This window comes from Zootermopsis nevadensis, unplaced genomic scaffold (assembly GCF_977971745.1).
Source record: "Zootermopsis nevadensis isolate Lab colony 2312 unplaced genomic scaffold, Znev_1.0 Znev_ptg000028l, whole genome shotgun sequence".
NCBI lineage: Eukaryota > Metazoa > Arthropoda > Insecta > Blattodea > Termopsidae > Zootermopsis > Zootermopsis nevadensis.
The window spans coordinates 862,573-880,594 of NW_028259160.1; the positions used below are offsets into that span (position 1 = coordinate 862,573).

The 18,022-nt window shown below is 39.9% G+C and overlaps 2 protein-coding genes across 7 annotated transcripts in view; both read right to left on the minus strand.

The window, feature by feature from the left end:
• Positions 1-6,535, minus strand: part of LOC110839051 (uncharacterized protein CG13380) — a 70,126-nt gene extending 63,591 nt beyond the window's left edge. For 2 of the 6 annotated variants that reach the window (XR_015537366.1, XM_022082854.2), the window contains exon 1: positions 684-877. Coding sequence is in view for 1 of the 6 variants with exons in the window: in XM_022082854.2 (XP_021938546.1) it covers positions 684-689 (6 nt within the window). In the remaining 5 variants the exon portion in view is untranslated. The other 4 variants (XM_087356938.1, XM_087356941.1, XM_087356942.1 and 1 more) reach the window with 4 other exon arrangements.
• A 1,542-nt stretch (positions 6,536-8,077) lies between these two features.
• On the minus strand, positions 8,078-14,924 carry LOC110839050 (protein D3). Its single transcript, XM_022082853.2, has 6 exons — positions 14,656-14,924; positions 12,412-12,482; positions 10,908-11,028; positions 10,445-10,582; positions 9,693-9,768; positions 8,078-8,784 (listed from the first exon to the last, which is right to left on the minus strand). Exons 1-6 carry the CDS (start codon positions 14,735-14,737, stop codon positions 8,643-8,645), a joined length of 630 nt encoding a protein of 209 aa, XP_021938545.2. The 5' UTR covers positions 14,738-14,924; the 3' UTR covers positions 8,078-8,642.
• Positions 14,925-18,022: the final 3,098 nt, after the last annotated feature.

Consider the following 18,022-nt stretch of genomic DNA (forward strand, 5'->3'; position numbering starts at 1 on the left):
GAGAAACACGGATGACAAGAAGTGTGCGCCCTGTAATGAGCATAACATAACAGAGCTTAAGTGAGTCGCGTTACATTACGAGGAAATTTTTATGTCTCATTGTGTGTGAAGTGCGTAGCATCGTGTTTATTATTAGAGGCACACGCTAATGAAAGACTCTCGGGTTACAAGCACGTGAGGTGGCTGAAAGATAAACAAACCATATCTTCTGCCAACGTTTCGAGAACAATCTCTGTTCTCATCCTCAGGGCTGCTAATTAACCACTTCGTTTCTATAGCTGGTGGTAACTGCAGAAGATATGGTATGTTCAGCCACCTGACTCTGGGTTGAAGTCCGAGAATCTTTCATCAACCTAAGTCTCCGCAAAAAGCTTCACCTCATGCAACAGTAATAAAGCTGTTTTGAAATGCCAACCGCAAACACCAAAAAGACGTGTGAGGAAAATGGATGTATAACTCCACGCGTTCATAATTTAAGGCCTGAATTATGGTGAGTGGTTAACGAACCGTCCACGCGTAGTCTCGACACTGCATTGGTGCTGGAAATGTTGCAAAGCAGACAATGAGGAAAGGCTATTCTCAAAACTGATGGTAAATATCTCCAAATACGGATTACAGTCTTCTGGACTGTGATGCTACGTAGCTAGTCACCAATGTTTCGGAGGAACGTTAAGTCCACTTACCTTCATGGTAGTCTGTCTTGCTCGGGCGTAACTTATCTATCAAAACCCAGTAAGTCACAAAGCAAATTCTTTACCGTCGCGAATACCTCAGTTCTCATACAATTTTCATACAAACTTCCAAGATTGACCTAGTATTAGAGGTGCCAAATAGCCAAACGTTGGTTTTGATTGCTGTAGAGTAAAGATCAGTCCATCTGTACCTATCCTCTGCTTCATGTGCGGATACGACCTCACGGCGAAACTTTCAGCACGCCATAAACACCAAGGCAGACAACGATCAGAACTTTACCATGCGAGAGTCATGAATTGTTTCAAGGTAATTCACGACTGAACGTTACAATCCTAAGCCACTGTCTATCAGTACAATCGTCATCCCCGCTCACAGTTCGGAGTAAACTTGTTACCGAGGGGAATCACAGTGTGTCACGTGACCGCTACGTTCCGATCACATGATTCTTGATTACAGGGCGTGTCGATAATGCGATAGGTTTAACACGTGACTTTTATCGAAGACTAGAGCAGAGCGCTCCTTTCGGAGCTCCTCGGGGGGGGGGGGGGGGGGTCAAGTTTTTAAAATGCAACGTGCGTTTTAAAATCTTGAGTAAGGGGGGTTAGTTTAGTGTCTCATTCAAGTGTTTTAACCCTTGAGTAAGAAACTAAACTAACCCCCCGAATGGGGTATTAAAACACTTGAGCAATCCCCCCGTTGCGTAAGATCAATATCAACAAATCGATAACAATGGTTACCTAGGAAACGTCGTCTGTTTACTCGGCATACAATGATAGGAAGAGGTTAAAACACTTGTTAGTTTAGTGTTTTACTCAAGTGTTTTAACGTGACATTGTTTGATGACGTCATTTTTTGACGACGACAAATCACAAATTTTTATAGTAGAAGAAAGCTCTGTTACTTAACAACTCGAACAGACGAACGGAGACACTAACATATTCAGAATGAATTTTATGACTTCGAATTTTTTGCTGTGGTGTGATGTGCGATCCTTTTCACCACTCAAGGACAAAATAAAAAATTAATACAAATTATATGTTCATAACATTAACATCAGAACGCTGGCCTTGTAATCCTGGGGTCTCGGGTTCGATTCCCGGCGGTGCCCGAATTTATAACTTGTGTTGGGCAAGGCCGTGGTCTAGGCAACACGGAGTTTTCCTCCGTGGCATCCCAACAATTACTCCATTCACACACAGAAGAAGGCAATGGCAAACCACTTCTGGATCATCTGCCAAGAAAGTATATGAACAGTTCCCAGTCCGAGAAAAGGATGGAAGGATCCTGTTCATATGGAACTGTCGTCAGACAGAACACTAAATAATATAACACCTCAAGGAAAGAGACCACTAGGAAGACCAAGACATAGATGGGTAGACAAGTTATTAGTGTCCGTTAAAAACCGATCGACATTTTATCATTTGCCGAGAAACAAAATGCAAAACTCGATTTTCACTTCCATTTTCCATACTGAAATTCAATGACCTGTCCACTATCTTATCGGTGCCTACACAGATCAGAAAGTACAATAACAGCTGTGGACTGAACAGCTGGGGTTCAATTCCCGGCAGTGACCTTGTGACTCCATTTTCTTAATCTAGCACGTGACTGTGAACTTTACCTTATCGTATCAGTAAAGTTAAATGATGTTCTCAGAAAATGAAAAATGGCTTTGAAACACAACCATCATCCTATACTAATGCACATTGTTGACATTAGTTCATACCCATTTAGGTCGTAGCTTAAAAAATGTACGCAAATAGTGGCCCGTTATTTATGCACACATTGCGTCATTATAACTCTGTTATACCTGACACCTCATGAAATTGTGTATTAAATAGTAGGTTCTTTGACGTTATCTACAGAGGATTATACACAGAACACAATGAAACTCAAATGTCTGTCGACATTATCAAAAGTAGTTCAACAATCAAACAATGTAACTGATTAAATATGAAACACATTCTCGCTGTACATCATTTTGGATACGTACTTTTAAAAGTAAACAACAAATCTTATTATAAGAACAAAACTATCACAAAAACTACACATAAACAAGGCACCAACAGATAGAAATTTTCGTTACCTCAAAAAACTGCAGTTAAGACGCGTAATGCCACAGACGTTTTACGCTGAATTACTCAACAGTTATGAAAGACGCCTGTGTTTTGTTAAACAGTGGTCGCTCCGTAATTGGCTAAAACGCAGTGATCCACCCAATGGAGAATGGAATTTTGAAACAGCAGACTGACACGTCTTGAAACAATGTTGGAGAACGACAGTGTTCTGGTATCACTATAAATGCAGCCAGGGTTTAAACTACACTCGTGATAAATATTTCCGATTGTTTTCGATATTTATAGCTCGTTCTATATAAATCCATCATCGTGAACACATTCGTGTCGTAGTGTTGGCAAGAATTATGCCAATTTTAAAACGCGAGAAAATTAATAAAGTGGCATTGCTGTACATTTTAAAAGTTTCGATATTTTGATATGTACATTAAGTTAAACGATAGTGTTTGCAATTATAGTGGAACCTAGATATAACGCGGGTTTCGGTGGACAGCTTCAGTACCAGCGTTATATGTAAAATTTACATTTATCTAATTTCGGAATCCCACTTCTCCTATTAAGGAGCGGGCCTAGCACGCCTTCCTTCCCACCTGGTTGACGTGCGCCGACCAGGTAAGCCCGGCGTCAAGGTTGACCCCCAGATACCGCGCTGTTAAGTCCCATTGAATCGGCTCTCCGAGAAACTGCACAACTCCGGCCCGCATGGCACGACGTGTGGACGTGGCCGACTGGAAGGACGTCTGGAATGTCCGGTCAGCGAGGTAGGAAGAGATGGTTTTCTCCAGGTACGACGGGAAGTTGAGGACGGTCAGCTTGTATAGGAGGCCTTCGACCCAGACTGTGTCAAAGGCTTTGGCCACGTCCAGGAAAACCGCGCCGGTTAGCCGCCTCTCATCAAAGTTCCTTTTCATCAGCATCATCGTGCTGTGTCTGGGTGGAAACACAAACTGCTCGTCGTGCAGCAGCCCGCGTTCGCTGGCCTCGTGTAGGACCCTTGTTAATAGGATCTTCTCGCAGAGCTTGCCGACTGTGTCAAGAAGACTGATGCGTCTGTAGGAAGAAGGCAGCGTGGGGTTCTTCCCCGGGGAGGACCGCGTCGAACACTTTCGTGAGAAAGGTTATCTCGCGCCGTGTCTCAGAACCCTGTTCGGTATACCGTTGGGGCCCGGAGCCTTGCCAACCTTGAGTCCCTTAATGTCTCCGTCTGCGGCCAAAATAACCCCTTTCTATGACGTAAGCACCCTTACGTTTGGACCTCAAAATTTCCAACTTTGCACAAAAGGAAATGTAACAGCAACTCCCATTGGTGTGGGTCCAGGTTCGGTTCGAAGGACCTACCCTTCCCCACCAATCCTCAGGGGCTTCCTCCCACACTCTTAATTCTAAAGGGCATCGCTACCTAGCGGCAAAACCAACTTGGGTTAAGGGCAGGTAATTTATGTACAAGGGAATTTCCAAGTCTGGAAATTACTAAAACCTCTGCGTTCCCACGTACTTCAGGTACCGCTACATCGCTTAGAATCGACTGTCCATTTCCGATCCCAAGCTTACAATATTCCAGAATATAAATGAAATACAAAAGAATCATAAACTAACAAAAGAAAATCAGGACAAAACCTTATGACCTAGCACATAAAAGTTGGGTTTCTTACAAGTACATAATTAGCATACACCACGAAAGGGGTTGATGAGCGGTTATATTACTTAATTACGAAAATAGTCACGAAATGTAGTTTGTTGGAACTGAAGATTGATTTTTTTACGTACTGCTTAATATTAACCAGGTGCAGCAAATGAAGATGTCGATCTGTCATTCTAACCATGTCATCACTTCATTAATATTCTCTAGCACTTTGCTCGATTTTGGTGACAATACTTCACAGGAATCATCACCATTGTTTTCTGAGTCACTGGCTACGTCAAATGCTTACTTACAATTGTACAATGGCGCTGATGTTTCCCCGTTCGATTATTTAATCTATCATTATAAACTGTCACGAATGAATATCACAGTGAGTGATCTTTCTGAAGAGTTTTATAATGAAGACAGCCATCTTCAAACTCTCCGCCGTGAAAACCTCAAATCCCAACAGTTTTATAATCTTCACACGAGTTATGCTGATGGCTTTATTTTACGTTTTTAACAATAGGTTTATTTCTTCGTTGTATTCATGAGGCAATGTGTGTCCAGTCGAGGGTGTGACGTAATCCTTTCCCGATTATAGCCATCATGTTATGTTAAACTGTAATTAAAACTTTCGTATTTGATTACATTTGGCAACCACGCTCAACACTAAAATGTTTACATTTATAGCTCATGAATCATGTCGGTCCATAAGTGAACTCAAGAAATTACAAATACAATTTGGCATAATAGTCTGTAAATATAGTCATTAATATGCTGCACAAAGCCACAGTGCAGTTTCATCAAAGAACGGCTATGAATCACGTAAATGTATAAGATAATGCAAGCTCTTACATTTCTTTGTAACATAACTTATTTTTAATAATTAATAAAGTTACTTACAAATTAATGTTTGTAGGTGTAACCTCTGAAGACAGCAGTTACGAAGATAAACAATGGAGCTGAACCAAGTCCCAACAGCCTCTGGCGTGCAGCTGACGACTACGACAGGACTGTTCCCATTGTCAACTTCGGTACACACACATTAGCCACCTGCACACGATACCAAGAATTGTTGGTGGCTATCACACGGCCAAGAAACTGAAAACACATCTACTGGTTCCTTCTGTTTGTCACTATTTTTAAAAGCTTATTTTTTTCGCTTTTGTCTTTCTCCTTTTTATTCAATTTCTCCTTGCCTCTCCCCAATTCTTCAGTCGTATGCGACCACCTAGATTGTGTAGTACAGCGTTTATCAACCTATGGTACGCGTGCCACTGGTGGTACGCGAACTAAGTAACAAAATCAAAAGATAATATTAACAAAAATACGTTTTCCCTGAATGCATTTGGTCACGTGTTAAATTATAATTAGTGGTACGCCAGCGAAAAAGGTTGAGAAACCCTGGTGTAGTAGTTAAACCGATAGAAGAACGAGAATTAGTGCATAGCCGAAAAGTAATTTTATATGGTAACGAAACTGGACGCCAAGGAGGAGAGATTGGAACAGAATTCAAGCAGCAGAAACAAACACTTAAGAAATTTCAAGAAAATGATGCTTACCTTAATGTTATGACCCGTTCTGTTGGTAGCATAGGTTTTCTGTAGGTTGTAGTTTCCTTGGTTAGACGTTGTTCAAGTTTTGACAACAAAAAATCTGAACTATTTGTTGAAATCCTTGTTACACAAAAAAATCTTTGAGCATATCCTTGCTATAAAGATGATGAAATTCACATGTATGTCTTTTTGTGTTGTTTGTTTCGTGAACCCACTGGCGACTTCTACTGTTTACTAAGCTAAATTTTAAATACGATTCTCAGTCAAAAGCATTCACTTTAACACAGACATTTTGAGAGCCAAATTGAACGGGTAAACACTTCCTGCATTCAGCAGAATACAAGCCAGTATACGCTCCGCTACATGTTTGGCCTCTGTACTCCAACACCTCCATTGTCAGCTAGCGACGCGCTTGGCCGTGCACTAAAGCACTCGGCTAAGCCATGGTGCATATAAGAGTTTCCACGAATTTGGACTAGTTTTAACACTATATAGTAGGCGTCACCAAATTGCATGCTTCAAGGTCACAGCAAAATCATATAATTTTGTAACGCGAACACAACAGCCCAAGCCAGTGTACGCTCTGTTTGAGCTACGTATTAGAGGGGACGTATCATAGTTCTTATGTGACCTTGAAGCATGCAATTCGATGACTAAGCATATATGTTCACAAATTGTGACTCACAATACAACTATCACAACTCAAATTTCCGTGATTTGTCAGTTTTCGTTTAGCAGCTTGTTATTAATTTGCATTTGGCTCTCCTCCCACAAGCTTAAGAGCCTTTTTGCAGTGGAGTCATAATTTGAGTGTCAAGACATAAAGATAAATAAATAAAGGGAAAATAAGCGTGATCTATTCTTTTTAGAAAACAAGGGCTGCTTGAAGATGAATTTTAATTAAAAGAATGAATACCCTGTTTGTATGTAGACAATGAAGAACACACAGCATCACTGAAAATTAATGCAGGAAAGACCACTGCCGAAGCCTTGAGCATGTACTCATACATTAGCATTATGGAAAGGTCATGTCTGCTTGTTTCATTTCTAAATCAGACAACAGATTTCAATACAATTTTGTGTGAAGCAGTCCTTATGAGAGGAATTCAGCTGGGGTTGCAGCACCAGGCCTCAATAATAATCTTACACTAGTCTAATCAAATCTAGCGAAACTTACAATGATGTAGCAGAGGAATTCCCTCCATGATGCAATACCACTGACTGTAAGAATTCTACCAAAATCTAAGCTGTAGAGATTTGCATTCCTCACATATGAACGTTGGTTCAAAATGGCAAAATTTTCCTAACAAGTACAAGAACTGTACCATCATACTTTGCTCATTGAGTAAGGGCATTAGGTCATTTGGAGTTTTACTGTGCAGAACAACCTGCTTTAATTATTAGTTTTAATTTATTTACTGTCCCCACTACTGGTAGGGCCTCCCAAGCCAGATTGGTCGAGGGGGAGAGGTTAGACTAAGACAGGTACCCTGGTCCTCCAGGCTGGGGGTTGGTCGCAAGGCTAACAACCTTGCACCGTAAAAAGGAAGATGTTTCGAAACCTCGATCAAAGCCTCGGACAGACGGACCTAACAGAGGACCAAATGGAGGAGAATTGAGGAGGCCATGGACCGAATACAGACCAGAGAGCCATCGAAGAAGAATAATTTATTTACTGTACTTTTAACTAGGATTTCTATGTCTGTTTAAACACACACAATATTATTTTCTCCTTGCAAGCCTTGATTTCCTTCATAATAATATAATCACGATATTTCCATAGGTTAACACATGACTTCCTTGACCAAATCAGCAAGGAAGTAGTTCCATTACTTCACCGCACGTGGCATGGTAAATTGATGAGACGCATTGCTGCGATTCATCACCGCAATCATCAATATAGAACAATGTACATTCTTACCCAACAATACTCTGTGACTTTTACGGAAGTCAAACGGCCTTGATCTTCGTATTTCATGATATTGTTATTAAGTTCAACCTTTGTTCCTATTGGAACTTAAAAACATTAACAGCAACAATATGATCATCTTTAACTCATTTAATTTCATTACCTTGTTCACAAAAGCCCACCACCAGTCCCTGTCGAGAACCAGACAAAACTGCACACACATTGTTTATTCTGCTATTCTTTAATTATATTTGATTCATACATCATTTTTCTATAAGAACTAACAAGTTTACATGTTATTATATTTTCTTACAAATTTTGCTTAAAATTTTGGCTATAAATGAAACATAATTTCGTTCTAAACACTCACAATTATCTGGGGGAAGATTGCCGGAGGACAATCGGTTTGAAACAAATTTTAAAAAATTAATTTAGAAAATCTGTTGTAAATTCAGAACATTTAAAAAGAAAGAACTATATAAAACAAAGACATATTATTTAACTTAAAACAATTGTTGCTCAAACCTGAAGTTTACGACAACAGAACGTTACTATAAATTGGAATTCTTTTTAAAAATAGTTTGTATATAAAATACTTTCTGTTAAGTACTAGAAAAGATTTAAAAATTTAATTAGTGTATGTCTGTACATAAAATTATGTGTATGTCACATCTGAAAATTTCCTTTCATTTTTGTAGAACAACCAGTGTTTCAATTATCCAGAAAAATACACTTCTCAAAAAAACCACGTCAATCGAGAGTCTACCAACTACAAGGGCAAGAATTCAGTGGCCACTAAACTGAGCATGCAGAGTAGGAACATAGTCGTCATACTGGGCCTGGAAAAAGTTGCCAGCGACTGGATTTCCAAGATTGTACTTCAGTGCAAACGCCTTGATGGAGAAATTAGGGCGTGTGTCCCTGGACCTAAAATAAAAGACAGAAGGAATACAAAGCACCAATCACATCAGCAGTTAAGCTGTAATTTAACGAACTCGTTGTCACAGTGTCTTCTTGAGAAAACAAGTCATTAAGCTAGTCGAGAAAACCACACCTTTTATATAATCCATGATAAAATAAACAACTGGCAAGCGTCGAAACATTAACAATCACAGATTGCTCTTGCATTATAAAAATGGTTACAGTCACATACCATTTATCTCGGAGAAAAACAATAATTCTGACCAAATGGATTATATACATACATACATATTATTTCCAACTAAAATGTTGAACTCTGGGTAAGTAATTATTTTATTCGACTGGTGAGCTAAGTTAACATATGTTCAGCGCTTATTATAGACATAAAATGATCCATATAAATATATAACGCACCCATCCTAAATGTCACAAATAACACTTCATTGAAAACGTGGTAAATACAATAAGCATTCATCTTGGAGACATAACCTCATTCACCAAAGAAATTTATAGATATTTCTATTTTGAAATTTAAGGAACAGGTGCGTCCCAGAACTTATATGATGGTGTGTAATAGAAACAAATGATAAACAAAGAAAGTGCCTGTCATAAAGAGAAAATCCCAAGAAAATTATGGATTTTCTCTTTTAAAAATTAGGCCCTGGAGTGTTCAAGAAACTTACATATTTGCGTACAGAAAAAAAATGGTAAATACAAAAAAATAAGTTCCTCTTACAGAGACAATCCCAAGAATATTGTTGACTTTTTCTTTTAAGTTTCAAAAATCAGGCAGAAGGGTGTCTAAAAGATTATGCATGGCGCATACTAACAAAGTAAAGAGTGTGTCATGGAAAAAATTTAAATTAGCCAAACAGACATCACCAATAACGATGAAAAACAATTATTGTGCATACGTGTTATTTATACGAGGCTCCTCGTAACTTATTTTGCCAGGCTGCTTGTACACCAGGAAGACATACCGATGGAGCCCTGAAAGCATGAATCATACAAAATCAAAATATGCACACTTATGGGGAAAATCTGTTCTCTACAAATTTCTCATACATCAGATCATACAGGAACAAGATATATAAAGCAATCTGTAACTAGTCAAATCATTCCATGTTTAAATACTACTTAAAAATTCCGCTGTAGTCATCACCAAATTGCATGTTTATAGGCCACAGCAAAAGACAACAACTCAGAACTTGCATTGTACAAAGCTGAGCGACACTCTCCTGGTGTTTTAGAACGATGCGGTTAGAGTGGTGAAGTCTTTCCTTGGCCTTGAAGCTTAAAATTTGGTGACAATTACTACGGTCATAGTATCACCTCCACAGTGTCACTGCTTCCTGTTTTATTATTACAGAGGTGTGAGGACTCCAGTGACCACCAAAGCAACAAAACTTTAAACTCTACTGTGGTTCCTAAAATAATGAAACTTTCATCCCTCAGGCAAATGAAAAAATTAATTAACATGTTGACCAATGAAAACTACATCCGTCATTTATGTTATCAGTACTGGATCACCATTATAATTAGTGTGATTATAATAATACTTGTATTGCTGTTGTTGTTAGGAACTGAAATGAATTACCATCATCGACCAACACGGTAACATGACTGACATGTGCTACCTTCTGAACATGGCAAACTTGTATTTTACCTGAATCCTTAGGAGGCCCAGATCCCACATACTCAGTAAGTGTTTCTCCTTGGTCTACTTTGTCACCAGGGATGTTACCAACCAGCCAGTGACGAAATTCTCTCCTCACAGGATTAGCACGGCTAGGAGCATCAGGATCTGTTCATAACAGATACGACTTGGTGGCATTTTACTGAACCAAGTGAAATATTCTGTGCAGTTCTTGGGTTTAGTAACGCACATCAGTTTCATCAGAAACTGCAAATACAGGATGGCCACGTCTGTTTATGTACATGTCTGTCCTTATCCTGTAGTCTTTTTAAATGTTTCCACAATGGTTTGTGGTACTATGTTATAAATTAAAGAACAAACATATCGAGTACTGTTCTGAAAAGTTCATTGATCCTTGCAAAAACTGAAATATTGTTATCTTTTCTATTTTAAATTAAATTAAACTTCAATATGACAGGACACAGAGACAAACCTGTCATGCAGAGTAAGTAGTATGACCCATCATCAGCTTTCCAGTGCACAGATGGAATGTCTTTCACTTGTGTCGGAGTCAGCTCATTACCGAGGCTCGCACTGAGAAGCCCATAGGTTACCTGTTATATAGCCAAAAGTTTTGAGTTCATAATTTCAGGAATGAACTAAAATCCACTGATACTAAAATAATAATTAGCAGACAAGTACGAAATGAGAAATGGTACATCTGCAAGTCTATAGAAATATAGATTTTTTACGTGAACTGTGTGAGACCCACGATGTTTGACTGATGAATCAGTTCTACTCGCTTCCCTGGAACAACTTTCCTATCTTCAGTGTTCATCATCAAACAACATGCAGCAAGGTCCATCTTGACTAGCCGATATTCAAAAATGGGTCATTGCACTGTGTAGTCTGGTATAGGTTTACCGAAGTTTCAGAAGTGCTTGCTGTCTGCATCATCAGGGCAACAAGTAAGTTGCATGTGAGGTATTAGTTTGAGATAAAGGAGCCAGCTGAACAAGTTAGAACCATGGCCCAACCAATGGGACAGAGGGGGAGGATCAGGTGACAGCGAGGGAGCCGATGGGAGAAGGGCAGAACACAGCCTAACCAGAAGGTGGGGGAACACAGGTGTAGCTCCAAAAACAATTTTTTCCCACACAGCTTATTCACCACTGATGATGGAGGTAGCAAGCCCCTCTCAAACAATGGTAAACCTCTACCAGAATACACAGCACATTAACCCAGAAGACAACTAAGTTCATACCTGCTGTCATGAGAACCTGAAATCTCACCAAACTGACAGTAGCTCAGCAGTCAAGAAATCTACCACCTGTTATGGATCCAAAAGGTTTATTATCATCTTCGTAAGAGTCTGCCACTAGACCTCATCTTGAGACAGTTTAATTCAGCCTACACTCTTATTTTTTTACGATTTATAACAATATTATTCTCCCATCTACACCAAAGATCATAAATGATGTCATTATTCCATATTTCTTTGCTATGACGTACATTTCTAATCTACTTGTGTGCTAATTATTATTACGTAAAGAGAAAACACGTGCGTGATCTACGCCAGCGGTTGCAGGACTCTTCAGTCAGCGGCCCTCTTGATGTGAATAAACACTTCAGCACTACCAACCTAAAGAAATTCTTAGCAATGTCAGCAACTAATTATTAATTCAAAAACATTATCCATTAGCATTAAAATTCGTACAGAATGGCGCTGTGAACAGATAACCTCGAGCGGCGATGTTCATTAATAGAAATCAGCATAGACACTTTGAAATTTTAACGGTCAAACGTCATAACATGAAGCGTTAGATACTGGACACTCTTAAATACATATGTAAGTAATAAATCAGCAAACATGCAAGAAAATACGAATGTGTGTGGCTGCATTATGCGGCCTATGTGCGTATGTAAGTGTATAGACACACAGGCAGGATGACCCAAAGCTGTTACCACGTAGGTTATGTACCGTGTACCGCACTTACCTCCACTTTATCTGTTGGTGCAGTGTCAATTACATCAGGAACAACTCCATGTTCTTCCATTGCGGCCAAGACTGGAAACAATCGAGCGAAATGATTGCAGAGTGACTACGGCTTATGATAACGGCACAATCGACTGTTTAAGTTGGTTATATAACACTTACAAGCAGACTCGGTGACAAGTAAATATACAGTAGACTCCGGTTAATTGGGCCATCGGTTAATCGGGGCAACCGTTTATTTGGGACAAATCTTGAAGAACAAACCTTTTCACTCTTTACGTGGAACTTCGCATGATTGGGGCAGCCGCTTAATTCGACAAAGTGTTTTAGTCCCGATGTGTCCCAATTACCCGGAATCTACTGTACTTATACTGTGCCAAGCCGATAAATCAGTACAGCAAACACTCGTTCAACGCGAATATTCGAATGCGAACAATTCTTTGACGAACGCAGGAAATAATAATGTGGAGTCTGTAACACGAAGAGCACGGTCCAGTCGAGTGAAGATGGCTTGTAACTTTCATGGCCTTTAAAAATGTTCCAAACACTAAACTCAGTAAACATCAAAAAGGAGTTTACTATACCGGAATTAAGCTATCGGTAATCTTCCCTCCACGATATAAAGAAATTTAAGCCAGTGCTAATAGCGTATCTCCTATCTCACTCCTAATCTACTGAAAAATTTTCTTCAACAAGACATCTCAGCTTTACGTAAGCAATAATTGTCACGTTTTCTTGCGTCTTTGTGGTAATACTGAAACTGAGTGCAAAATACTGCCGTAACTATGCAATTTATATTTGTATTAGAAACAAAGCACTGTATTTGTGATGTGATATGTTCTACATCCTTGGCTTATTTAGGACTTATGTAAAGTAAATTCTATTCTACTCATACAATTTTATGACGTCTATTAAATTACTGCAAGCGCGAAAAGGCGCTTTATGTAACATTTTTCCCCTCGTTCCTCAACCCTTACTACAACGCGAGGATGTGTTTTGGGTTTATCGTCAAAACCATTTACCAAGTGTAAAGGTAATGTTTGAGGTTCTATTACATCTTCGTGTGATCTCTACTTTTTATCGTGCGCTATGAACAAACCACTGTTCCTCCCCAAGGGCAGAAGGGTACCCAGACGCTTCTACTCTCAGGTTCTTAGGCCACCTGGGGGCTTTCACCCAGTTTCAACAAGGTTCTTATTCCTTAGGTTGTTTCCCTTTGGGTGCTTTAACCACAAGGCTCGATCACCCCGACATTGGTAAAACAGGGAGTGCCTGCCAGTGGTTTGTCCACCCAGGATGTTCAAAATTTTCGGTAATGGAGTCTGAGTGTATGGGCTGGGACGGACTGGCACTACTGTTGGGCTAGTTATAATTCAGGTGCTGTATTTCACTTTCATGACAATCTACCTAGAGAGCAAATATATTTGTACAGTCTGTTTAGTGGTGACTGACCTTGGTTTCGCGTTGAAATACAGCCACTTACAGGTGCTGATTCTAACTGTAATGCCGTCATCATGGGAACGTGTTCAGATACGTATAACATTCACAATTATCGTATTCTGCCTTCCGGTGTTATTTTAATTGACTCCACACAATTTTCCATTTGCATATATTCATTTCCGTTTTATGTGCAATATGTTCCGTCACTCTCATCTTCCTTAATTGCTCGTCCTAAAAGTATTTGATAAAATTATGTAGCTCTCCATTTTGTAATTTTCCCCTCAGCCTGTTTCTTCCTCTGTCGTGGGTCCAAATACTCTACCCCCTATCCTGACCTCGGACTCTTTTTATCGCGACAGACAAAGATTCACGCCCAATGAGAACAAGAGTTTTTTCAGGTGAAATTGTCACGGTGCTAAACAAAAATATAACGCCATGAAGGCGTATGGGGGAGTGGAGGTATTAGATTCACACATTCCTAACCTCGACACTAGATGAGCTACACGCCCCGACGGGCCGCTTCACGTCCAAGGAAAGAGATCCCAATATGTTTGTAATGAAAAGTCTGGGTAGACAGCAGAGCCTGTTTGCGACAGTAAGATGAAAATTTCTTGCCTCTGCCGGGAATCAACCCCCGGTAGTCCAACCTTAACCTTGTCATTTCGGTTTTTGTACAGATCACTTACTGTGATGTAGTCTTAGGTCCAGGGGTTTAAGACTCACAACTACTAATTTCTTGACAGTCTTCTGAAGTTTCATTACCACTTGTTTTAAATGTGTTTATAAGCATCTGGAAGTTACTCACCACTCTGATCATCACTTCCCCTGACTGAAACTGCCAAAGCTAAAACTGCCAGTACCACGAAAAGGCGTGCGAACCCCGACATATTGTAGGAATCTGAGCACTGATGTCGCAGATCTGTGAGTGGCACGTTCTGTCGTCAGCCTTCAGGACTTGAAATCTGTTTCCTGCTTTCCGCGTTGACAAGGCACTTCCAGGTCACCGGCGAAAGTCAGCATCGGCGTTCTATATGTACCATACGTAGTCTACCTCCCCGTTCCAAGTCGGCCAGCGTGCAAAAACGGAAATAGCTGGGAGAGGGAGGTGATCTTACTGCGCATGTGCACTACGCCTAACCAGAATAAATTGTACATGGAGCCTGTGTATACACGAACAATGTTACAGGAGTGGATTGATCCGTGTTTTCTTGTAGTAGTTGAAGCCCACCCCACCGATAACTATCACTCCCAGCAAACTTCTCCTGGCGAGCAGACAGCAGCTGTCGTCTCCCATCTGTAGTGTGGCTAGCATTTCCTTTTGTTTGGGTCAGTGGTTTTCAACATTTTAGTCTGAATCCCTCGTGGTGATCAAAAAGAGCCACACCACGATTTGAGTGACCTCTTGAGAACTGTATACGTGTATAGAACCGGAAGATTTGTTACCGTGATAACAAGAGCCCTGTCTCGAACCGAATAATCCAGCCCAAACCCTCACACCGAATTTCTTTAATAACCATTTGAACTTTTTCTTCCTGTCAATGCCTAGGTATTAGAAGTGGTCTAGTCCCATCAAGTTTTACGACCAAAACTTTACATTCTGTCCTGATATTTCCCATGACTAACAATGATGATAATTTTTAATAATAACTAACTAACTAACTAGATGGCTTACCGAACCCGAAGGTTCATCACCGAATTAACCAAAGCCCTCCACCGGACCCTGTCCTGGGCCAACAAAATCCAGTTTCCTTCAACTCCTATCTCGGATAGATCCCGCCTGAGATTATCCTCCCATCTACGTCTAGGTCTCCCCAGCGGTCTCTTCCCTTCAGGTTTCCCAACCAGTACCCGGTGCACACCTCTTGTCCCATCCATGCGCGCTACATGTCCCGCCCATCTCACTCTTCTCGACTTAATCACCCTCACAATACTGGGGGAGCAGTACAGATTTTTAAGCTCGTCATTGTGCAGTTTTCTCCACGCCCCATCGTCTTCCCTCTTAGGCCCAAATATCCTCCTCAACACCCGATTCTCAAACACCTGCAATCTGTGTTCCTCCCTCTGAGTGAGAGACCATGTTTCGCACCCATACAAAACAACAGGCAAGATTATTGTTTTGTATACTTTAATTTTCAGGTTCTTAGAAATCAGACGGGAAGACAAAATATTTTGGACTGAGAAGTAGCAAGCATTTCCGGAATTTAGTCTCCTCCTAACTTCCTCACAAGTATCATTTTGATTTGTTATTGTTGTTCCCAAATATTTGAACTTTGTAACCCTTTCAAAGGATTTATTAGCTACCCTAAGATAATTTTGCCCGCCTGTCTTCTGATGACGAGATACTAACATGTACTTAGTTTTTTCTGAATTTACTTCCAGCCCCACTTGTCTACCAGCCTCTAGTAAAACTTCTGCGTTCCTCTTTATTGTATTTATATCGTCCCCCAATAAATTAACATCATCAGCATATGCCAATAGCTGATGTGTCCCGTTCAATTGCAAACCCTCCTGCCTACCTTGGACCTTCCTGATGGCGTATTCTAGCGCAAAGTTAAAGAGCAAGGGAGACAAAGCATCTCCTTGTTTTAGACCGTTCTTGATGAGGAATGTCTCAGATACATATTTACCTACTCGAATTTTGCTGCAGGTTTCATTTAAGCACATTTTTATTAGACCCACTAGCTTCTTTGGTATACCAAATTCAATAAGAATATTATATAGCACTTCTCTCTTCACAGAGTCATAGGCTTTTTTGAAATCTATAAATAACTGATGTACAGTCCCACCGAACTCCCATTTTTTCTCTAGTATCTGACGAATGCAAAAGATCTGATCAATCGTTGATCTGTTTCGTCTGAACCCACACTGATGATCCCCAATAGTTTCATTCGCATATGGGGTTAATCTTGCCAAAAGAATGTTGGATAGAATTTTGTATGAGGTTGATAGCAGCGATATTCCTCGGTAATTACCACACTCAGTCTTGTCCCCCTTCTTATAAATAGGAATAATTATGGATTCCTTCCATTGATGTGGCATCTCTTCCTTATCCCAAATTAACTGAATAAGCTTATGGATCCTCATATGCAACCCTTTGCCACCTGCTTTAATTAATTCGGCCGGAATCTGATCAATTCCTGGAGATTTATAACTTTTCAACTTCCCAATGGCTAGTTCCACTTCATCTAAGCTAGGTTCTGGCACCAACAGTTCAGCTGTATGCATTTTAATCTGTCTAATATCACCAGTATTATGAACATTTAAGAGCTCGCTAAAGAAATTTTTCCACCTATTCACAATTTTTATTGGATCTGCAAGCAAATTGCCACTATCATCCTTTACCAAATTAGTCTGGGGTTGATATCCTTTCTTAAAGTTATTAATGCCTCTGTACAGGTCTCTGATGTTTTTTTCCTTATTATTTGTCTCAAGTTCAGCAATTTTGCCCTTCAGGTATTCCCTTTTCTTAGTCCTAAAGGTTCTACTAGCCTCACGTCTCACGTTACATAGATTATCCGCATTTGTTTTGTTTGGGTTCTGCAACCATTGAAATTTTGTTTGCTTCCTTCGATCTATTAATTTTGAACATTCTTCATCAAACCACGGTTTATTTTGCTTTCTCCTGTAGTATCCTAGTTTCTCTTTTGCTGAAATTTTGATGCAGTTTCTGACATTTTCCCACTCCCTGTTGATGTCCACACTTTCATTATCCTCATTTGTCTCTAAAATTTGAAACCTATTCGAAATTTCAACTTGATATTGTTCCTTTGCCTCTCCCTCACTTAATTTTTTCAAATCAAATCTTTCTGTGTCAAAATTTTGTTTAGTTCGTCTACTTACTGAAAGCCGCTCCCTCACTTTTGCTACCACCAGATAATGATCAGTGTCGCAATCTGCTCCTCTGAATGATCTCACATCAATTACATTTGTCTGCCTTCTCTTATCTACTAAAACATGATCTATTTGATTGTGTGTTCTGCCATCTGGGGAAGTCCAAGTGTATTTATGAACATCACGGTGTGGAAATTTTGTACTTTTTACAATTAAATCTTTTGACGTAGCGAAGGTCACTGCTCTGACGCCATTATCATTACTAAGTGCATGGAGACTCTCGCTGCCTATTGTGGGTTTGAAGACATCCTCCCTCCCAATTTTTGCATTGAAATCTCCTA

Excerpts from the sequence above, each read along its gene's own strand:
- LOC110839050 (XM_022082853.2), bottom strand. The coding sequence starts at position 14,737 with ATGTCGGGGTTCGCACGCCTTTTCGTGGTACTGGCAGTTTTAGCTTTG. Across the intron at positions 10,583-10,907 it reads CTACTTACTCTGCATGACAG|ATCCTGATGCTCCTAGCCGT; the intron begins GTTTGTCTCTGT and ends TGTTATGAACAG. Across the intron at positions 8,785-9,692 it reads GAGCCTCGTATAAATAACAC|GTCCAGGGACACACGCCCTA; the intron begins GTATGCACAATA and ends CTTTTATTTTAG.